The sequence below is a fragment of the Gymnoscopelus braueri genome, assembly GCF_963280865.1.
Source record: "Gymnoscopelus braueri genome assembly, chromosome: 17".
In the NCBI taxonomy this organism is placed as follows: Eukaryota; Metazoa; Chordata; class Actinopteri; order Myctophiformes; family Myctophidae; genus Gymnoscopelus; species Gymnoscopelus braueri.
This window is the reverse complement of record NC_137617.1, coordinates 38063940-38087676: the sequence shown is the minus strand read 5'-3', so window position 1 is coordinate 38087676 and position 23737 is coordinate 38063940. Positions and strand designations below refer to the sequence as shown.

Below are 23737 nucleotides of genomic sequence, written 5' to 3'. Positions count from 1 at the left end.
TGTCTGTCTGTCTGTCTGTCTGTCTCTGTCTCTCTCTCTCCCCCCTCCTCTCTCCCCCTCACTCTCTCTCCCCCCCCTCTCTCTCTCTCTCTTCTCTCTCTCTCTCCTCTCTCTCTCTGTCTGTCCGCCCCTTGTCTCTCTCTCTCTCTCTCTCTCTCTCTCTCTCTCTCTCTCATCTGTCTGTCCCCTTGTCTCTCTCTCTCTCCTCGTCCTCATCTCTCTCTCATCACTCTCCTCTCTCTCTCTCTCTCTCTCTCTCAGTCTTCTCTCTCTCTCTCTCTCTCGTCTCTCTCTCCTCTCTCTCTCTCTCTCTCTCTCTCTCTCTCTCTCTCTCACTCTCCTCTCTCTCTCTCTCTCTCTCTCATCATCTCTCTCTCTCTCTCTCCTCTCTCTCTCTCTCTCTCTCTCTCTCTCTCTCTCTCTCTCTCTCTCTCTCTCTCCCAGGAAGAGGACTCAGTGCTGAATGCTCTGAGTGCCTGTAAGATGCTTAGAGAGATGTCAAAGTTGGATATTGAGACGGACACCAAACTTTCCGAGCTGGCAACAAAGTTTGAGGAAAGGGCACGTGGTAAGACATTGAAATCAGATTTTTTGACAGAAGTCTTTTTTAGGTTGTTGCTCCTCAACTGATATTCAGTAGTCCGGCAGCCCTTGAGGTGGGGTGGGAAATGTGGTATATATATTTTTATAATTTTTTTGGTCCAAAATATTGTCTATTTAGACCCCTTATCCCGTCCAGGTCCGCACCAAAAGCACCTGACCGCTCATAAGATGTGATTTAAAAAGTGGTCACAGCCTCACGTGTAAAAATGCTTTACATCACACTTTCAGATGCAGTTTTCCTCCCAGTGTGGAGGAAGAAGCCTTATGATGTTTACTTTGATCTCATCGTGCTTGAAATAAATACTCCTTGGTTTCTGTTGTCTTCAAACGATAATATTGATTCTCAAAGCAGTTGTCCTCTAAACCCCGCCTCCAGTCACTGTCATTAGAACAGAGGGAGTGCTCCCTGTGGCATATGCGTCGGCGTTGTATTCCAGTGGCCAGTACCGTGGTCAAAATTGCACAGCATGCAATTTCACGGAAATTGCATGCTGTGTTCATGATTTGAGGCATTTTGTTCAAAACGGACCAATCCTACAAACTTTGGAACACATTTAGCCAATCAGGATGGAAAATCGGAAAGATTCCCTTTAAACTTGGTTTAAAGGGATTCTAGGCAACATTAAGCCTACATTTGATGATGATGATGATGATCATCCTTGATAATTTTCTCTTCCCATTTGCTTTTTACCCATCCTATGTGAAAATATTCGTAAACCGTTTCCTGTTTCTGGTTTTATCTCGAGTTAACTGGTTTTGCCCTGGTTTTGGCTTAGACATCATGGTTTTCACACGGTATAAAAAACGAACGGAAAGCTCCGGTTATATTTTATTTTCTCTGGACGACGAACAGTTATTGATTGATTGATTGAATATTTTATTAGGCAAAAAATGTAAAACAGCACAGTTACATTTAAAATACTTTGTCTAACAGGTCCGTTCATAAAAGTCCTTGCGGACTTGTTTCCAATGAGGGCCTTGGTATTTAATTCATAGGCATATATAGTGGCACCACAGTTCAAATATCATTACAAAATAAACAGCCAAAAACAATATATAACACTATGTACAACAAAAAAAATAAAAAAGAGGGGAAAAAAATATGTACAAGAACAGGGGGGGGGGGGGGTCTGCTGTCTAACGGGAAAATGGTACTACCTCCACCTTTGGCCTCCTGAAAGGTGATTTTTTAAGGCTCTTTTAAATGAGCCCAGCGAACTGCATTTTTTGAGGGATGGAGTTAGACTATTCCAATCCTGGGTGGCAGTGCTGTAGAAGGAGAATTTGCCCATGTTTGATTTATGGGTGGGTGGTACCAAATTGTTGTTAACGCTCCCTCTGGTATTGTGACTGTGGGTGTCGCTAACCTTTTGGAGGTATTTACTCAGATATGCGGGAATTGGGGGCATATCGGGCAAATTTGCATTTACAATTTTGAAGGCCAGTCCCATTTTTAGTTGTTTAACCCTGTCTTCCACCCTGAGCCAGCCTAGGCTGGCAAAATGGGTGGGAGAAAGGTGGGTCATGGGCCCCAATCCGAGGAGTAGCCGAATCAGTTTGTTTTGGGAGGTTTGAAGCTTAGTCTTCAGTGACACTGAGGTGTTGGAGTACCAGGAGGTGCAAGCATAGTCAAAAAGTGGTTGAATCAGGGCCCCAGAGAGGGTCCTGAGGGCCTGAGGGTTGACAAAAGAGGAAACTCTGCCCATAAATTTGGTTCTCTGGTTTACTCTTTTGACCACCTTTGTAGCCATGCTATCACCTGTCAGGTATTTGTCAAGTACACAACCCAAATAGGTAATCTCTTCTTTGCTAGAGATAATTGTGTCATCGACTTTGACCTTGAAATCATTTACATCCATCTGTCTGAGGGAATGTTTGGTCCCAAAGAGAATGGATTCAGTTTTCCCAAGGTGTAGTGACAGTTTGTTATCGGTAAGCCAAGTACGGATTTTTGAGAGTTCGGAGCTGAGCGCCTCCTCAACTTGCAACTTGTCCTCTCCCGAGATCAGGAGTGCCGAGTCATCAGCGAACAGGAACAATTTGCAGTTACAGGCAGCACTCATGTCGTTAATGTATAGAAGAAACAGTAACGGCCCTAGAATGCTGCCCTGAGGAACCCCACAGCTCACCGGGAGGGATGAGGACATGGTTCCGTTGATGTCAACCACTTGTTCTCTTCCCTCCAGGTAAGATCTCATCCAGTTTAGTGATGTGCAGTCAAAACCAATCGCCCTCAGCTTATCAAGTAAAATTGAGTGGTTTACAGTGTCGAACGCTTTTTGGAGGTCCAACATGACCATGCCGCAGTATTTGCCCGCGTCTACCTCACGTTTGATGTAGTCGGTCAGATACAGTAGGCATGTGTCAGTGGAATGGGAGGTTCTGAAGCCCGATTGGAATTCAAACAACAGTTTATGCTCGCTGAGGTAGCTGTTGATTTGTTCTTGAATTAATCGCTCTACAACCTTTGAGATGGAACAAAGGATGGAAACAGGCCTATAGTTGCCAGGTTCTAATTTGCTTCCTTTTTTATGCAGAGGGATTACTCTTGCCAACTTGAAATCCTGTGGGACGTGACACTGGCTGATGGATAGGTTTGTGATTTGGGCTACTATGGGGGCAATAGCAGTAGCTGCGTCTCTGAGGAATCTGGTGGGGATATTGTCAAGGCCGGTGGCCTTGTTTGGCTGGAGGGCGAGTAGTTTTTTCTGCACATCATCAGCATTTACTGGTTTGAATGAAAAGGAGTCTTTTTTAGCCCCTAGTTTAACATAGTGAGCATGGATGTGGTCAGAGCCGTACAAACCTGAATGCTGAGGAAGTTTGCTTACCAACTGGGTTGCAATGGTGGTAAAAAAGCTGTTAAAACAGTTTGCTACCGCTTGCTTGTCGGTAATGAGCACGCCACTTGAAATAATGCAGATGTTTGTAGCTTTGGTTTGAATTTTGTTGTTGCAGCCCAATTTCTGTAGCGCTTCCCACAGCTTTTGTGGGTGGCTTTTGTTTGCCTCAATACTTTCATTTAAGAAATTCTTTTTGGCAGTTTTGACCAATTTGTTTACTACATTTCGTTGATTTCTGCATCTTTCAAGTAGTTGCACATCTTTGCATTTCCTGAACTCAGAGTACATTTTGTTTCTGAGTTTGATTGCATTTAGGATGTCTCCATTCATCCAGGGTTGTGTACGGGCTCTGACTCTCACCACCTTCTTGGGCGCTAGGCTATCAATAACAGACACAAAAGCAGTTTTGAAACCAGTCCAAGACTCCTCAGCCGAGGAGCCACCGAGTACATTTGACCAATCCACTTTCTCAAGAGCTGTTGTGAGAGCTTCTGATGAGTAAGTTTTCACAGCTCTGCAGCTGATCGTGCTATGACAATCAACTACAGATCTGTGAAGCTTACGCGTGCAGAAAATGATGTTATGGTCGCTTAGACTGCACTCAATGACTCCACTTAAAGGAATCCTCGACTGGTCTGATGTCAAAATGAGGTCAATGATGGTCTGAGAAGTGGGGCCTACCCTTGTGATATTTTTTATCATTTGGGTGAGGCTATGCATGTCACAGAATTTTTTGAAAGATTTAAATATGGCGGCGTCTTTCCGGAGTACATCCGTATTGTAGTCGCCAATCAAAATCAATTCCGAATTTCCAATGATTGCCATGTGCTCCTCTAATAAATCATAAAACTCATTTTGACCTGGGGGCCTGTAGATTGTGCCAATTATCAGGGGTTTAGCGTGAGGATAGGTGATTTTTATCCAGACCGATTCCGTGGAGTTGTTCTCCAATTTTGGGTACACATTGAAAATGATGTCAGATCTCACATAAATGCATACCCCTCCTCCACAAAGAGTTCTGTCTTTCCTAATGACATTGTAGCCTATAATCTCAATTTCAGAATCGTCTACTGTGTCATCCAGTTTTGTCTCTGAAAAAGAGAGAACCCCTACCTTGCCATTTCCAAACATGGATCTTAGTTCAGACATCTTTGTGGGTTTTTTGAGGCTATTCACATTTAGGTGAATGATGTGTAGGCCTTTTTTGGAGAAAATCGTGTCCATCTGTTCAGTCGGGAAAAAGTCAGGTTCCTTAAGCTGTTTTGTCCCTGTAGCTTCAAAGGTGGGTGGGGCAGGTGGAGGTGTGATCGGGGGAGTGGGGTGGGGGCTTTGTCCGGTATCCCCTTTGTGTTTACCAACGGTCTGACACGCGATCATAATATATATAAATGTTCTGTGGCCAGCGGGGTGGGGGGGGGGGGGATAGGTGCATTATTGCCGTATATGGTGCGTGCTTGCTTCTGAAAATGTAACCCTCTGTGGGTTGGTCGATGGGTCGTCTTTATTTACACACACGATCCGATCATGGATCAAAATGGATATAAAATGTCTGTGACCGGTTGAAAAGGTTATAAAACACAAATTGCTGGCACTGGGGTGAGTATATTATGAATATACTCTGGCAGTGAATGTGTTAAAACATCTTAAAGAGTTGGTGACATGGTTTTGCACTTTTTCTGTTTTTCATGTGTCTATGAGGTTGATAGAACTTCATTAAGCCCCCTGGTGGTGTTTTTATGGTGTTTTATGTCTTCTCTGACTATTCTGAGTTTCTTCCTGGAGGCTGAAACCTTGAGGGTCAAACGTGCCAATAGAAAAACAGCACTTTAATGACAAAATGTAAAATTATACCCTCCCCCTCATTATCATAACACAACAGGTGTGGGCATGAGGAGGACCGGGACTAGGACAGGTGGGTGGTGCTAAGGTGGTGGAGGAGGTGCTAAGGTGAGAACCAGGTATACTTAATGAACTGGAGGCGTGTCCACATAAAAACATAATTTTAACAATTTCTGTACACTTTTTTGAAAAAAATCTTCCTCCTAGTATAACCATAATACCTGATGATTATGTTTTAGGGGGGGGGGGGGGTCACTGAAAATCACGGCACCCCGTCTTTAAATCTGACTTGCCCAAACCCGCTTAGATGGACTGCAGATGGACAGGGCCGGCCCTGAACACCATTTATCCAATTTGGAAACATTCTAGCATGTAAATATACTTTATTCTGTATATATAAATGCATTATTGTTATTTTAAATGTATTTCTCTATAATGATCTCAGGTGTGTTCGGTTCATGTTACCAGAGCGATGAGAAGCTCTCCTTCCAGATCCTCAGCAGAAAGTCTCCAGTCTGGAACACAGACTGCTTCCAGATAGTCACAGTTGTCGAATCAGGCCTCTTCCTAAGCCATGATGGAATACAGGTTGGTCCATGTGTGTCTGGTGCAGATGGTACCCTCAACCATCTGAGTTGTTTAAAAGTCCTCACATGCAGGGCCGGCTTAAGCCTTCGTCACCGGTGCATTTCACTGTTTTAGTGCTCCTTCAGCAGCCGCTTTATGGCGATAGTTCTGTCTTCTTTCACTTTCTCCACGCCGTTTGGTGCCCCCCCAAGGCTGGTGCCTTGTGCTTCAGCACCTAAAACACTTCCGTTAAGCCGGGGCTGCTCACATGACAAGGTTCACGTTAAGTAAGGGATAATTGATGGCCAGCCGGTCATTGTTGAGAAATAAAACCTGACAGGGTTAATCACCCTGAAGGGTGATTGTGTTCATTATTGGACCCTGAGCACAATCACCCTGTGTTGGCTCACTTGGCTTGGCTGACTTCTTTCCCAGTTTAGCAAATGTTTTTTAATGACAGATTTAAACGCCCCGTTTCTGTATTTGAAGGTAACACAAGTTATTATGTCAAGCTTTGAGAAGTGGCGACATATTGCATACCTAAGTGCCATGTAACTGCATGGCAACTGAGTAAGTTTTGCCAATTGGTATTTTGTACAGATGTATAAAACAAACAGCAGCACCTGATTCAGGTTTTCAGCTCTGTACGTGTCAAAGTCTGTTGACATTTTATTTTCTACTAACCAGTCTCCAAATACCACCACAGCTCTCTCCGTGCTTCTTTTTTGTTTTTGTTTCATGTCTTCAATTTTGTTGATTTCTCTGTCGAGCTGTCTTTTAATGTCTCTGGTGTTGTCTGGTTTTGTCGACGCTGTTTTCTCCTTCTCTTTTTCTCTTATTTACAGGTGACAGTTCAGCCATTAACCACACATCTTTTGTGGTTAATGGCTTTTTTCTCCAAATATGTTAAAATTAACCTTCCATAAATCGTCCATTGTTTGTTCCATGGAGAAGCGTAACGCTTTTTGCCACAGTGAAATCTGATGTAAACAAAGTTGTAGCGGGACCTCTTAGTGCGGAAGGGATTGATATGGGCCAGGTGCTCTGAGGCTTTGATTAGACAGAGGTCTGTTATTGAGCTCATCGATCATTATTCAGAAATAACACACTGCTGAATTCAGCGATTGACCAATCAGAATCAAGCATTCAACCAAGCCGTGTAAAAATTTGTTTTTAAGTCCTCACATGGCCAGATTAATTTCCTGGCAGTGGTGCCTCAAGCTTGCAGGTGAGAAGCCAGTGAGCCATGCTGCAGTGACACCTAGTGACTGGTCTTGTTACCTGTTCAGTGATAAGGAGATCAGAAATAAGTTCTTATGCATAGCGCTGGTCACGGAAAATAGGGCCCAGAAATGGCTAAATACATACTGTTCTGCTTCTCAGTCCGTGCTGTCTACGGTTTGGTGGGGTGGCATGAAGAGAGACACAACCGTGTGGAAAGTCCTTCTCACCATGTTCTGCCCCCTGCTGCTCTGCACCAACCTCATCTCCTACAGGTTAGCACCTAGCCCTAGATGTTTAACACAATAACACACTTGTTGTCCCATATGCATATTATACTTGTTACTAAAACTATACATTAATTCACTTTGTTTAAGACTAAGTTGAGTGGGTTTATGATGATGCTCCACCTTGCAGGGAACCAGAAGAGGAGTCCAAGCCTTCCTTTGTCGTATCAAGATGGCGTCAGTTCTTGAGTGCTCCCGTCACTTCCTTTTTGGGCAACGCAGTGATGTACATCCTCTTCCTCTTCCTGTTTGCCTACGTGCTGCTGGTGGACTTTAAGCCACCGCCCCCTAGTGGGCCGTCCATCAGTGAATACGTGCTGTACTTCTGGGTGTTCACCTTCTTCTGTGAGGAGATCTATGAGGTGAGCTATTCCTGTGTTAACAACAAGTGTGTGTGTGTGTGTGTGTGTGTGTGTGTGTGTGTGTGTGTGTGTGTGTGTGTGTGTGTGTGTGTGTGTGTGTGTGTGTGTGTGTGTGTGTGTGTGTGTGTGTGTGTGTGTGTGTGTGTGTGTGCGTGCGTGCGTGCGTGCGTGCGTGCGTGCGTGTATATATACATACACACATGTATGTATTTTTTGTATGTATCTAACTGCAGTATTTTGGTGCTTTCATTTTATTTTTTATTTTGGTAGGCAGGACGCATTTGGGCGTTACCTTTTGAGAGCCTCTAAATTCCAACCAATATTTAAAAAACAGCTTCTTAGCTAATCAGCTTTTTATGACTATGTTGAATCTTTTATTTTTCTCCACACTGTTAAGGAGGATGTAAGTTCAATAATTTCACTTCCTGCAACGTTGCCACAGCTGTAATGTAAGGCAGCCTACATGTGGTTACATGTGACAACTATATTACATTTGTCTAGAGGGTGGGTGGACCGACCACGGCAGACCGTGGACCCAAACGTAACATTCAGACCTGCCACATCCAAACTGGGCACAAACACTGTTCAGGGGTGTGCCATGAAAATAGTCACACCAAAACTACAGCAGTGTTTAACACTTCAAATGTCAATAACTCAGTGACCGTCCGCGTAGCTGACTGAAAATCTAGTTCTTATGAATGTGCTCTGAAAGCTGCTGGTGGGAACAGTTCTGCACACAATAATGCAGGTGTTCATACGAACATCTGGGGGGTTCCAGGAGTCAGTGACTGATGGTCAGTTGGGGGCCCCTGAGGGGTGAAACATAAATTATAGGCTGCCTGTGCATGTGACACATTCAGTTGATTGTCAATCAGCTTGATTCAGTTTGATTGATGTGTTTATGAACTTTCAGGCATTCTTCATGCGTGACATGACTTTACCCCAGAGGATGAAGCTCTACAGGCAGGATGTCTGGAACATGTATGACCTCACTGCCATCCTTCTGTTCATTATTGGTCTCATCTGCAGGTTGGTACACATTATTCATTATTAGATATAGTACTCCAGATTGTGACATAAGCAAGGACAGAAAACAACAGCAAAAACCCCAGTAAATATTGTGTGGGTAATGGCTTTGGCATCAGGACCCATAATCGTCATTAGCACCATGTAATCATATTGGTGTGTGTAACGTTACAACACAATGAAATACAAGGTAAAGCTATTAAACATGAGCCTACAGTATGGCTGCCTCTGCCTGTGCAGATACACATGCATGGTTGGTCTCTGCCAGTTATACAGTAGTGATTATTGACTAGTTTATATTTGTGATTTATTTATTTAGGTTATTCAGCCACTCCACATGCCTTCTGGCCTCCTCTTTGGCTAACTGTCCGTCTGGCCGGCCGTCCAGCCTAACTCCCCATATAGACCACGCCCATTCCGCCGTTTTCTTCAAAAGAGAGACACTTTTTGCTACAACTCAGATTTTGTCCAACACTCACACACATCGTACACATGATCTCTGTGATCACTTGATCACGACTTATCTGTCAGATGTTTCAGATTCCATTTCGATTGGCTATGATTGGCTTTCAAAGTTAGCGGGAGGGGCCTGTTTTGCACAAAATGCCACAAATCTTGAACACAGCATTCAATTACTGTGAAACTCCCAGGAGGCCAAGGAAGAAACTCCACACATTTCTCATATTGGCCTCATGTTGGCGCTACCTATAACTCTTGAACCGTAGGTCGTACAATAAAAAAGGACCCATTGGTCCTTTGTGCCAGACTAGATTGTCCACTATTTTGTGTTTTCTTCAAAACAGACTTTTTGCTCCAACTCCCACACCTTTTGTCCAAAACTAACACAAACCGGTACACATTTATCTCTGAAGTCATGTGATAAAGATGTATCAGTCACGTTTCTCATATACCACGCAGCCTACGCTACCCAGAGTCTTTGGGTGTCGTAGGCTACGTTATCTGGCATCTGGCAGGTTTGATATCTGAAGCTGTCGCTGACTGGAAATCATGCAGAATGAACTGGGTTGTAACAGAGAGCAGAGACGTGCTACAGCCAGTTTGATTGTGTAAACAAGTTATTATAACCTTTATTACAGACACTCTGTCTGTCTGTCTGTCTGTCTGTCTGTCTGTCTGTCTGTCTGTCTGTCTGTCTGTCTGTCTGTCTGTCTGTCTGTCTGTCTGTCTGTCTGTCTGTCTGTCTGTCTGTCTGTCTGTCTGTCTGTCAGTCTTTCTGGGTAGATGGATATCTATCCATATAGGTAGACCTTTATTGATCCCTGTGGGAAAATTCATGTTGATATTTCAGTGTTAAATATAGTCTTCGTTCAAATGTATTTATTTTGCTTGTGTGCTTCAGGATGTTTGAGCGGTCCTATGACGTTGGGCGATGTGTCCTGAGTATCGACTACATGGTCTTCACACTCCGTCTCATTCACATCTTCGCTGTTCACAAACAGATGGGACCAAAAATCATCATTGTTGGCAAGATGGTAAGATATAAGACAGATATTAATGTTATTTTGTCACGCTGTGAGGGTCGCATTGGTCACTGATATCATAATGAACACTAGCCCTGTTTGTGACGTCTCCCTCCACTCGAGCTCCGGGATGAGGTCCTGATGTGTCAAGCTCTGATTTCAAAATGTAAATGTAGTCCAGCAATTCTACAGATGTCTGTTTAGTTGTATTTCTGAAAAGGAAGAGGTTATTGATCGGTTATAACAAACTTTTAAATGGCTCATTTAGTCACCATGTGCTTTGATTTTAAGACCTAAAGGAAGTTGCTGCCCCATCGGCAGCAGTACTCTCACCCCTGGTCGTTTGTTGAACATCTTTTTTCTCCTAATTAATCTCTCTCTTCACATCCTTGGACATTAACCAAGAAGTAGACGAGTCAAAGTCATTAGCACAAGTCAAAACACACAGGGAGAAGTCGACGAGCTGTGTATTATTTTTTGTTATCCTTGTCTGTGTGTGTGTGCGTTATGCAAACTGTAAGTAGGATTGGTTATTCGTCAAAGACAGGAGTGATTCTTCCTTCTTCCAACTAGCAGTGTTATGCTAATTTAGTTTTTCAATGTATCGTCCACAGTTCTAATTTAGTTTTTCAATGTGACGTCGACAGTTCTCAGATAGGATTTAAAACATTAACTAATAAGCCTTTAATGTGTAGAGGAGGTGTGCTCTGTGACAGCTGAACTGCACTCTTTTATCACTCTTAAAAAATAGTGTAAAATAGTGAAAATAGCCGATCTACAAGCTTGTAGATCGGCTATATTCAAAATGTTTGTGCGACACTCTTGTAATATTGAAGTAGGGCCTTAATTTATGAAAAAATCATAAAAAGTTTAAATATAAACTTTTCTATAGTTTATATAAAAAAAATATAAACTATATTTACGATATTAAAAGTTTGTTTCAACCCATCAATATTTGTTAAAGGATTGGACATTTCCACCGGTCCGTCCTCAGCCAGAGCTGGACACAGTGGGACCTCATCCTGGAGCTAGAGTGGAGGGAAGGTCACAACAGGATAAATAAATACTAAATGTCTTGTTTCTGTTCAGATGAAAGATGTCTTCTCATTCCTCTTCTTCCTGGGGGTGTGGATAGTGGCATACGGAGTAGCCAATCAGGCGCTGCTCTATTCCTACGACCCCAACCCAGAACGTATCATCCGTCGAGTGTTCTACAGACCTTACCTGCACATCTATGGACCTGTTGATGATGAGGATGGTGTGTGTGTGTGTGTGTGTGTGTGTGTGTGTGTGTGTGTGTGTGTGTGTGTGTGTGTGTGTGTGTGTGTGTGTGTGTGTGTGTGTGTGTGTGTTCGGTTACCACAGCTCTATAGCAATGATTACTGTCACAATATAGAGATTTCACTTTTTAGCTAAAAACATTTTGTTTTAACTATATATTGTATAAATCACTTACAATACCTTTAAAATGCCATGGACCATAAACTTATCTTATGTGTAAGTTTGAATTTCAGTTTGAGACTGTTGAAATATTCGACCATTTAATGTATTATTATTATTATTATTATTATTATTATTATTATTATTATTATTATTATTATTATTAATATTGTTAATATTGTTATTTTAATTAAAGTGGGATTAAACTGCACTGAGAACATGACACAGATAGAGGGCGGTGCTGAGCCATGCAGGAGCGAGTACAACAACTGGCTGGAGATCATTCTGCTGGTGGTTTTCCTGCTGGTCACCAACATACTGCTCATCAACCTGCTCATCGCCATGCTCACGTAGGAACCCTGTTCTATCTGTCCTTCCGTCTGTCTGTGACTCTATTTGCGAACACAAAAAAAAACAACACAACAAACAAACATAACAATTTAAAAAAGACAGGGGCTAGCGGTATGGAGCCTTCTTGTGGCGGCCTTGTTCTCACTAATTTAACTGTACCACCCACTTCTCTACAATTGCTCATTCCTTTCTATTCTTCTTATTGTTATTTTCGAGCTGCGTTCGCTTCCCGCGTTCGCGCGTCTTACTTGTAATGTCACTCTGTCTGTCTTTACTGAACTCAGCTCTTCTCTCCTCTCATCATCTCATTAGTGTGGTCCACAGTAACCTTGTAGGCATGTATGAGGAAACATAAACCAAGACCACACACACACACACACACACACACACACACACACACACACACACACACACACACACACACACACACACACACACACACACACACACACACCACACAGGCCAGCACCAGTCTGTGATGGAAACCTGTGGTGTAGTGCTCTTAAAAACAAAACACCACATGTGATGAACGCAAGATCCAATCAACCCCAAATATGATTTAATATTTTGTTGTTTTGTCCCTTCAATCCTCCATGCAGCAAGACCTTTGAGACGGTGCAGGAGAAGAGCGACCACTACTGGAAGTTCCAGCATTACAACCTCATCATGGAGTACCAGTCCCGTCCTGTTTTGGCTCCTCCGCTCATCTTCCTCTCCCACCTTCTTCTCTTCTTCTCTTTTTTAAAGAAGAAAATCCGCAGGGAGCCTTCCAGCAGACCCAACAGTGGTCAGAGTGATGGTCAGTATTTGATTTAGATCAAATAAAACAGAATAAATCATATTTTAACTTTAGTAAAAGGTTATAGTGTGATTTGACCACTGGGTGAAGTCTAGAACAAAAGATAATCATTGACAACTGTCCATTTTATTGTGAGTGCCTGAATGAATGAATGAATTAATTAATGAATGAATGAATGAATGAATGAATGGAGGCACAGGTTACAATGATGCATAAATCATGAGTAGATTTTTTGTGAAAACTGGTAATTTGTACATAATTATTTGTGTAACTGTGCTTTTAGTACAGCATCTACCAAATATTACATTGATTATTAATCAATTGATTAATTAATTGATTGATTAATCAATAGATTTTTTAAATTGTTTACATTGTCTATAGGCCCAACCTCAGCTCACAGCTGCTGAGATACTGTGTACATTATGTTGATGGTGCATGATAATAATTTAACCATTTTCCCCAATGGTTAGATGAGTGGTTGAACGTTAAGAAATGGGAGACCAAGCAGAAGGATAACTTCCTCAAAGCCCAGAGTGAGACAAAGAGAAGCAGTGACACTGAGAGGATCAAGCAGATTTCTGACAAGTAAGATGATAATGACCAGAGGTGGACACTAACAAAGTACATTTACTTGAGTACTGTGTAACCCTAGTTACGGAACTAGTAATAGAGAAAACAGGTAAGTAGTAGTCAATAGCGTTTATGTCAATATCTGGGCTAATATCAGAAAACTCTAGTGTTTTTAAGAGCCAGTGTTGCATATCAATAATGACACAGACAATGGTGAATTGAATTGTGGTGGCCACTTATTATTACAAATAACAATAACAGAAATTACAACAACTGCAGTATATGGAAAATAAAGAAAAGCCGGCAAAAATATAGAAAACCCTTAGTTCCCAAAGTTGTAGGTTTTTGATCTCGTTGGGGCCCTTTATCTGAATCGTGACAGTGTTTGGTTTGGTCCTACCAACCACACAATCCGTGAGGGAGGGGAATCACCATCAGTGTCCAGACTCTGTAGGTTGGTTAGCTCGCCCATAGATATAGACGAATCCACAGACGCGCTGCCTGTAGCTGCCTGTAGGCGGCCATTGCTGCGGTGTCGCGTCCGTGGAGCGTTGACACCGCAGCAATGGCTGTGCCCAGGGCAGCGCTCCGTGGATTCGTGTATATATAAAGGCTAGATGGCTCAAGGGGGCGTCGCAAGCGTAGCTCAACCGGGGCCATCTTGCGACAGTGATTCATAACATTATGTCTATGGTGCATATACTTTGAAATAACCATAGCGTGCTCAATTTTCATCCGATTTTCAAACGGTTTGGTGTGTTGTAAACACCAAAGATGTAGTTATGATACTGCATACTTATAATTATAATCATGTTTTTTTTATTTTCTATAACATTAAGTATGCAGTATCATAACTACATCTTTGGTGTTTACAACACACCAAACCGTTTAAAAATCGGATGAAAATTGAGCACGCTATGGTTATTTCAAAGTACATGCACCATAGACATAATGTTATGAATGACCGTCGCAAGATGGCCGCCATGTGGCAACGTCGTACTCCATTGGCCAGCAGCGCGGGTGAGTCATCTAGCCTTTATATATATCTATGAGCTCGCCACCCAGTATGAACTGGGAATCTATGGATCTGGGGGATCGTTGATGTTGGGTATGGAGACGGTGGAGTCTCACATGCACCTGGGCTCTTCAGCGAATGGAAGGGAAGCGCTGTCCTCTTCTCCACGTGAAGCACTCCAGGAGTAGATGGGAATCTGAATCACCCAATAATAAAAAACCTGACCGCTGATCAATGAATGAATGGGCACACACTGCAAAATCACCTGGCTGGTCAGTGATTTGCACACCTTGGTCTCACACTGCTCTACAAAGTTTAAATGACACAATATACATTTCAGAAGTTGTCTAACAACATTAGGAATGTGGATGATTTGATTTGGCAGATTATTTTTTAGTCTTACCAAGTGGATTGCAAAAGATTGTCTCTGTGTAAACAACAGCACAAGAAGAACCACCATGTGTATCTGAACAGGAAAAATAAGTTCTCTGATTATATAGTAACAGGAAGTACAACTAGTGGGCTGGTCATAAAAGGCTCACAGGCTCACTGATTGGCCACTTGGGGAGGCAATCAACAGGTAGAGCCAGGTAGTTTTAACCCTTCGCAGAAACCTGTAAGGCACCTTTAAAGTCCGTGAGCCAGGGGGGTTGGTCAGTACCATCTGAGGGGAATAATGCTCATAGTGATTTTTGTCAAGGTATGTATGTCTAGAGTTAGAAAATATGTGATAGCCTTGCACCAATGGTAGCTTTATGGGTGCTATCATGCATTTTATTTTATAACACTAGGCGAAAATGACATGGGTCAATCTATGAAAACATACTATTAACCCCCCCAAAAATATATACAAAAGGTTTTTCAATTGGTTCTGGTACGTCTAGGCATGCTTAAGAACATACAAAAAAATCTAAGAAATTATATTTCTCGTAAAGCCATAATTTTCAAGATGGCGTCCAATATGACTGCCATGAGCTTAAATGGCTTTATGATACTGTTCAACCTAGAAAGGTGGTTTTGGTGTCTAAAACTAGGTTTTAGGGTTCAAGAAATATGGCTGAATCAGTGGAATTACCATCAGTTAATTATTTATTGCCAAATTAAAGTTGGTGTCCATCCCATGGTGATGTTCCATTGTACTAAATTATGTTAAAAACAACAAAATATTGCAGTTGTGTGAGGGAGTCTGTGAACTTATGGTGATTCATATGGGGACCTGGGGCTGGGGGGCGTTCATAGGTGTAGAATCTATTTCTACTGTTATATTTTCACTTGCTGGTCAGTCTTTGGCCTATGTGCTAAAGGTCAGGTCAAGGTCTCTCTCGCACCTTATCGTCCAACCAGGTGTCCAAGCAGGCAGCAGATATGGTCACTGGTTGACATGTACAGTAGGCCCTATTGGTAAATAAATGGTAAATGGTGCATTTATATAGCGCTTTTATCCAAAGCGCTTTACATTGATTGTGCCATTCACCCATTCACACACACATTCATACACCGATGGCGGAGGAAACTAGCCTGGTAAACCCTCCCTCCGGAAATCTCATTTCCATTTGATTTCAGAAGTGAGTCTGGCCTGAAGGCTTGTCTGGGCGTTTCTAGCCCGTACACCAAATGGACGAGCCTATCAGCGTCGTCGCTCATCGTTCTGTGATTGACAGCGACAGTTGGCCAATCAGGTGGCGAGTTTGAGTGAGCCCGAATGAAGCCGAGTGCAGCCTGAGTGCAGCCGACAAAAGACGAACGGCAGCCATTGTTGTTTGTGCGAGTGCCTTCACTTCTTACTTTCGTTTATAAAACGCTCTCAAACTTCTTTTTTGAGGTACGTAATTTACTTATAAGATATCGTTTGGATAGAATTTAGTTGTTTAACTTCATATATGTGGTCAATTAATCATGACAGAGCCTATTTAAAAATAAAATTTCAGAGAACCGGCAGGGGCGGGCAGTGACACGCATGTATCCGAATAAGGCAACCTATTTTGGGCATGGCCATCTCAAAAGTCCCGTTGCGTCACATTAGTCGCGGAGGTGGTAAAAATGCACTGCAGTTGGCTGAAGGGGAAAAACGATCATTGGCTGAAGGGGTTGTCAGTCAACGGTATTACTCCCGCCCAACTCCAGCCCACAGCCAATATTGCAGAATGGGCGATTAGGCCAGACTCACTTCTGAAATCAAATGGAAATGAGATTTCCGGAGGGAGGGTTTACCAGGCTAGGAGGAAACCATGCAAGGCACCAACCTGCTCATCGGGAGCAATTAGGGGTTCAGCGTCTTGCTCAAGGACACTTCGACACTAACTCTAGCGGAGCGCCCCAGCCCGGGATCGAACTGGGAACCTTGCGGGTTTCCAGTTCACTCTACCCGGCCACTCTACCCCTGAGCCACTGCCGCCCCTGAGCCCCGCTTGAGCACCTATTCACCTCACAATTGACATGGAGCCGTTTGTTGACACCTTGCAGGTATGGAATCAGCCAGAAAAGCTCTATAATGTAATTGTGCATCCCGGTGGGATGCATGTTATACAGTCATTCTTCAGCTGCATTGCAAAACTGATGCAAGGTTCAGCACTGGAAGTGGAAATGCATGTGGTTGCAGAACATGACAGGCAAGTTCAGTGGTCAGTCCTGAGTCAGCAGCACTCTTGAAGTGGTTTCTCTCAACTTGGCCAAAGACATTTGAACAGATACAGCAGTAGCCTACCTGGACACTGCGCATTTCCATCCTACTGGCTGACAGTGGGTAGACAACTTCTTCCTACACTTCACATCCACCAGTTTGAATGTGCAGGGAGACACATTGACATTAACTTTACCTTTTCTCTCATGAAGCACATGACTGAAGCACTTCTTCCGTGCTGGCCATGTGCAGTGTGCTTGATATCTAACCCAGTGCCTGCCGAAGATGCATGTGCTCCATGCCATAAAGGCTAAGCTAGACCTTGTCTGTCAGCACCATGATGGATTCTGGATCACTGTCTCTGCTCATCAGTCTGGGGAGCAGACTGCCATAACGATCAGGAAAGATGCTGTCATGATGCATGTGAGTGGAGTGGACTGAAGCCTTCCCCAAAATGTGCAGAAACAGTAGAGGGAGAGTTGAAGCACTGGTGTGTCTTGGTCATAAAATATTGGGGTGTATCCTCACACACAGAAAGATCACCCACATGAGATGTCATCATGAAGAGTAAGAACATTAAGCAGAAGCTGTTGAGCATGTTGTACACCTTCAGTGCTGACGATAGATACCGCATTTAGTCATGATGAGGCAGACATCACCATGATTTCCTATATCCCTGATGCAGCCATCTCTGGAAAGGGTGTGATACACATGCTCAGTGATTTAACTGATGTTCTTGTCCTGTTGGTGTATTGGGGTGTATCAGGTGGACCTACAGTGTAAAGTACAGATGGAGCATTGTGATGGGACAGTCTTATATGTATGGCAAAGGCAAGATCAGAGCACACAACACTTTGCTGGCAGGGAACTTCCCAGGCTACCCTGATGTGCTGGGTGAGGTGGTTGCCACAAGTCAATGACCCTTCCTCCAACACCGACCAACCTGTTGCACCACATGTGGGCTCATTTACAAGTGATGTTGTGGAAAGTGGCAGACCACCAAGCTCCACCTGACAAGTCGTTTGTCACACACAATTTTGATGGGAGATCCAGGATATTCCTGTTCCTGTCATTGCTAAGGGTGACCCAGCACCGTCAGAGCTATGTGACATGGTGCAATATCAATGTAGGGCACAGAGAGTGAGAAGTACATCACTGATGTACTGTAACTGCTCTGGTGAAGATGGTTACTGATGATATGTTCATGCTACAGATGAGGAGTGATGTCAATAAGGAGGATACTTGTAAGGATGAGGTAGAACAGGATGTGGGTTGGAGAATACAGATGTAGTTGCAAAATATACATATTTGCCGTTAGATTATATAATTTTACATTCAGGTTATTATGAATACCAGTTCTTGTGACACTTTTCACAATACAAATTGAATGAAAGTTCATCAAGTTGTTTCCATTTGTTGTTCTCCCAGAGGTCAAATTTTACCTTGACCTGACCTTTGACATGATTGACCTGATATAAAAAAAACCAGGAATGGATTCTACACATATGAAAACCCTAAAAAAAATAGGTATTACACAGAGGTATTCTAAGACAAGCGGATTACAAGTAAAAAATTGCCAGGCGTGTGTTTAGTGGCCATTTTGGATATTTTCTTACACACTTGCACTATATTCTGTTTATTGAATTTCATAATACATTCTTAAAATCTATGTATGTAAACATGGTTTTACATCTTTAGGTAATTTACAAAGGAACCCTTTGTGTTCCATCTTTCATTAAAACCGAAGTACATCTTATGTCACATATAGTCACTATGTTGTCACTGCCTGTAATAGAAAAATATTCTAGATATGCTAATTTTAACAACCTTTCTGAACAATATATAGTCTGAGCTTTATCCCAACCATTTTTCAGAGAGAGAGGGTCAATAATAAGAGAGAACCATCAGTTTGAAGTAGAATGCTTCATTCAGATTTTGAAAACTGTGTTTTGGCTTGTGGTTATAAAAGGAGTGATAACACACAGATAGCTACCACCGATGCAAGGCTATCACATTTTTCCTAGCTCTAGGGGTGTATACCTACCCAAAAATCACTATGAGAATTATTCCCCTCAGATGGTACTGATGACCCCATATTTGGGGTCCTGGCTCACGGACTTTGTTGTTTGTTTGGCAACATTTTTTTCCTTTCATGTATATAGCTTGTTTTTCATTTTAAACAGACTTGTAGAGCAACATTTTAGGTATACTTGTATAACTTAAATGTGTGTATTTGAAAAGGCATTTTTTATAGTTTTTAGCACTTTATAAGTCAACTAAAATTAACTTATTTTATCCCATGAATTATTTTAAATTCAGGCAGGGTAATTTCAAGCCTGGGTTACAACTGCACTGTACTTTACTTGAGTATTTGTATTTTTGGATACTTATGACTTTCACTGCACTACAAGACAAATATTGTTTTGACTCCACTGCATTTCTAAGACAGTAAAAAGCTGTGGTGTAACTAAGTATATTTACTCAAGTACTGTACGTAAAATTTTGAGGTACTTTTACTTTACAGGAGTATTTCCAATTGTCTATACTTTTACTTCTACTCCACTACATCTCAGAGGCAAATATTGTACTTTTACTCCACTACAATTATTTGAACACTTTAGTTACTAGTTACTTTGCAGATATAAATGATTACATTATAAAACATACATTAACCACTTTAGCCGTATTTACATACATGAAAATAGCAGATCTACAAGCTCACAAAGCTTGTAGATCTGCTATTTTCAAAATGTTTGTACTTTTACTTTTGGTACTTTAAGTACATTTTGATACTTTTGTACTTTTACTCAAGTACATTTTGAATTCCGGACGTTTACTTGTAACGGAGTACTTCTACAGTGCAGTATTGATACTTTTACTTAAGTAAAACATTTGAGTACTTTTTCCACCACTGTAAGAAGTACACTTATGTCTCGTTTCGGCTGGCGGTCCAGCCCCGCACCTCATCCACACCTTTTGGCCTCACAAAGCCTCTCACGGCCCAGCACCCAAAATATCTCCTGCAAACTTCATATCTCACAGCAAACTATAAACATGTTGTGAAGTCCTGGTGGAGAGAAACAGTCCTCACTTTAGTCTACTGAAACATACACTAGTACTCTATTACTTTATCTTAAGTACACATTTGTAGTAATATTTGACCAGGAGTATTTATACTTTATACCCGAGTACTGGAGTTTACTTTGTCCTAAAACTGCACAACTGAAATGTGTTGTGTTGTGTTGTGTTGTGTTGTGTGTATTTTCACAGTGTGGACATTGTGCTGATGAAACAAGTGACTGACAGCACAGACATTAATCAAAGGAATCAGCAGATGACTGACAGGTAAGATGGTGTGTGTGTGTGTGCGTGTGTGTGTGTGTGTGTGTGTGTGTGTGTGTGTGTGTGTGTGTGTGTGTGTGTGTGTGTGTGTGTGTGTGTGTGTGTGTGTGTGTGTGTGTGTGTGTGTGTGTGTGTGTGTGTGTGTGTGTGTGTGTGTGTGTGAAAATTACAGCAGTTTTCAGCATTTATCAATTTATCCTGACTTTGTCTTCAGGCCCGTTCAGATCTCACGTCAGGTCAGAGGTCGTATAGACTTTGTCTGAACCCGTTTGTTCCATCATAGACCTGTGGAGCAGCATTGTCTGACCGTCTGACAGGCATCTGGACACATGTATCCACTCCAACATGTATATCTATCACACTAATAAATAATCCCTGTGAAAATATAACATTCTATAAACTCATTTAAACAAACTGCTTTAACAGTCATTCAGATAAGATTGCAGATCTGGCTGCATTGGCTGTTTGAAACTAGCAGATCTACAAGCTCACAACGCGTCGCATCGCGACACGTTGTGAGCTTGTAGGTCTGCTATTTTCAAAATATACGAGCGCTTATGCTCGTATATTTTGACCACCTGCAATACCTCCGTGGACCACCAGTGGTGGTCCCTGCCATGCATTCAGAATATTAAAAAAAAACACTATTTTTCCCATTTTTTTGCCTTTAATAAGTTTCAGGAGTTCTCACTGTATGGTGTGTGATATGAAATGTGAGCTTTCCATAATCACAGTAATCCTTAATCATATTCCATCATATTCAAGGGCTTTTGCTGAGAAAAGAGACAGACCCCAGTCACTTTCAAATTAGAGCACTGCAGAGGGCAGGTGTGTGTGTCTGTGTCCAGCTGACACTTGTTGACGCTCGTTAATGTTATAGGCATAAAAGCAATTATGCTTCTGCACTGTCAAATAGGCCAACATCTAATCTAAGATTAGTGGGTCTCACCATTGAGTCACAGGACTCACTTCATTGAAAACAAACAAAATCACTGTTTTTTAGATATTATGTTGATATTATACTATTTTATTTGATTAGATATGTGATGTTCCTGACAATTAGTTGACTCTTGGTGAAAAAGCCCGCATATATCGGTATCGGTTGATATCGGTATCGGAAATTAGGAGTTGGACAATATCGGAATATCGGATATCGGGAAAAAGGTGGGGTGGGTCTATGATGGACCCACCACGCACAATAGTGGTGGTCCCCAGGTTGCTCTTAGTCAGGATGGTGGTCGCTGGGTCAAAATCAGTTGAAAACCCCTGCTTTAGATGTATGTGTGTTACTTCAACATCAACCAATCAATCAATCAATCAATCAATCTGTGTGTGTTTTGGTGGACAGAATGGAAAAAGAACAACAGAAACAGCTGAAACAACTGTCAGAACAGTTCACTGTACAGCGGAGAGACTTTGACCAGAGACAGACAGCTTTGGAGACCACGGTAACGTCCAGATGTTTATTCAAACCTCTTCTCTCCTCAGTGTCTGTTCCTACGGATAACCATTGTTCTGTTTGATCTGTAATGAATCCTCATAGAACAGTTTACTACACATGTTGTCCACCGTTCTGTCACAGAGTTTTATCATTTAAACGTTGACATTCATGCCTTTATGCTGTTCTTACTGTTTGTGTCCACTAGGTGCAGAATGCTCTCAGTCAGATCTTGGACGCTTTGACCAAACCCCGGTCAACCTAAACATCCTGGAGGTTGTGGGTTTGAATCCAGCGCGGTGCGTCCGGCTTTGTGGAGCGTCTATGCCAACACCACTGACCTGTGTTCTGGAGAGGGAAGCCAGAGGGGGGGGGTTTGTCACTGTATGTACTCCTACGGGGTGGGGGGGGGGGGGCCTGTCAGCAGGGAGTGTTGGGTGGGAGGAGTAGGATGAAGGCTCTAGGTCCTCCCGGTAGGGGCTCCTCACTGGTAGGTGAGTCAGTAGGAAACAACACAGTGACAACACACAGTAAATTGGGGAGAAAAGGGTTAAAAAGAAAAAAGGAGAAAAAAAAGAACATGACACACAGACCTGCTTTTCTATAGCACCGGTTCTCAACCTGTGGGCCGGTGGGCCGTGGGGATATTGCAGGTGGGCCCAAATATTTGGCAAGACTTTAATGAGAATAAAACGTTAATAAGCTTGTAGATCTGCTATTTTCAAACATTTTTGTACATTGACTTTTTGTACTTTAAGTATATATTTTGATGCCAATACTTTTGTGCTTTTACTCAAGTAACATTTTGAACACGGGCCTTTTACTTGTAACAGAGTATTTTTGTATTGTGGTATTGCTACGTATCTGAGTACTTTCTCCACCACTGTTTATATAAACCATTTGTGCCTACGGTATGTAATCTGCCTTCTCCTCACGATCATGTCATCATTGTGTTTGATTATCTATATTATTGTATTCAATTGATTACTTTAATAAAAACCATAAGCATGAGTGTTTTTTTTCATGTTTTTAATGAGGAGAATGATGGATTTCTGCATTTGGTTATATATGAGTTATATGAACTATAAGGTTAATTTGGTTATATATGAGTTATATGAACTATAAGGTTCATTTGGTTGTATATGAGTTATATGAACTATAAGGTTCATTTGGTTATATATGAGTTATATGCAGAGAGAAGGCCTTCACATCCACATACATATACAACTATACTCATAATATTAAAACAAAACAATAGATATATTATATAGATCATACATGGGTAACTGGCGGCCCGGGGGCCACATGCGGCCCCCACCTTCACTTAATGCGGCCCGCAGGTTAATATCAGAATAGTGATATATTATTGATTTCAGCTGTTATGATTCAGATCATGCAAACATGACCCGCTTTTGAAAATTTGTACCAGCACATGTGGGGGTGGAGGGAAACGAGGCTGCTGATGTGGCAGCCAAAGAGGCCCTGAGGAGGGAGGAGGTGGATGTGGGCATAGCCTTGGGGATCTCAGAATACCGCAGTAAAATAAAGGAGGAGATAACCAGGAGGTGGCAGAAGGAATGGGCGGGGGAAAAAAGGGGAAGGTTTTATTATAACATACAAAATAGTGTTAGGGGAGGGAACGGCACTCTGGGGAACAATAGAAGGTTGAGGCTTGGACACTGTGGGCTAGCAGGTGGACTGGTTCGAATTGGGAAACATGGAGATGGACTGTGTGAATGTGGCACTGAAGAAACTGTGCAGCATGTGATAATGGAATGTGCCAAATATGCAACGGAGAGGAGTGTGCTGTTCACTGCAGTACTTGATGCAGGGCTGTCTTGCATCTCACTGAGGAATATACTGAAACCGGAAGGAAAAGCAAAATGCAGTGGTGAAAGCTGTGATGGAATTCCTTGTGGACACAGTCAGGCAT

General features: G+C 42.3%; 1 protein-coding gene across 1 annotated transcript in view; it reads left to right on the top strand.

Annotated features, from left to right (window-relative positions):
- LOC308105125 (transient receptor potential cation channel subfamily M member 5-like) overlaps positions 1–22169 on the top strand; it is a 49554-nt gene extending 27385 nt beyond the window's left edge. Inside the window, exons 16-28 of the mRNA XM_080455759.1 lie at positions 438–568; positions 5731–5873; positions 7236–7348; positions 7491–7722; positions 8636–8751; positions 10109–10241; positions 11319–11487; positions 11866–12019; positions 12620–12819; positions 13290–13404; positions 20295–20369; positions 21715–21814; positions 22013–22169. Coding sequence (XP_080311885.1) covers positions 438–568; positions 5731–5873; positions 7236–7348; positions 7491–7722; positions 8636–8751; positions 10109–10241; positions 11319–11487; positions 11866–12019; positions 12620–12819; positions 13290–13404; positions 20295–20369; positions 21715–21814; positions 22013–22069 — 1738 coding nt within the window. The 3' untranslated portion in view covers positions 22070–22169. The remainder of the gene's footprint in view (positions 1–437; positions 569–5730; positions 5874–7235; positions 7349–7490; positions 7723–8635; positions 8752–10108; positions 10242–11318; positions 11488–11865; positions 12020–12619; positions 12820–13289; positions 13405–20294; positions 20370–21714; positions 21815–22012) is intronic.
- The last annotated feature ends 1568 nt before the right edge of the window (positions 22170–23737 follow it).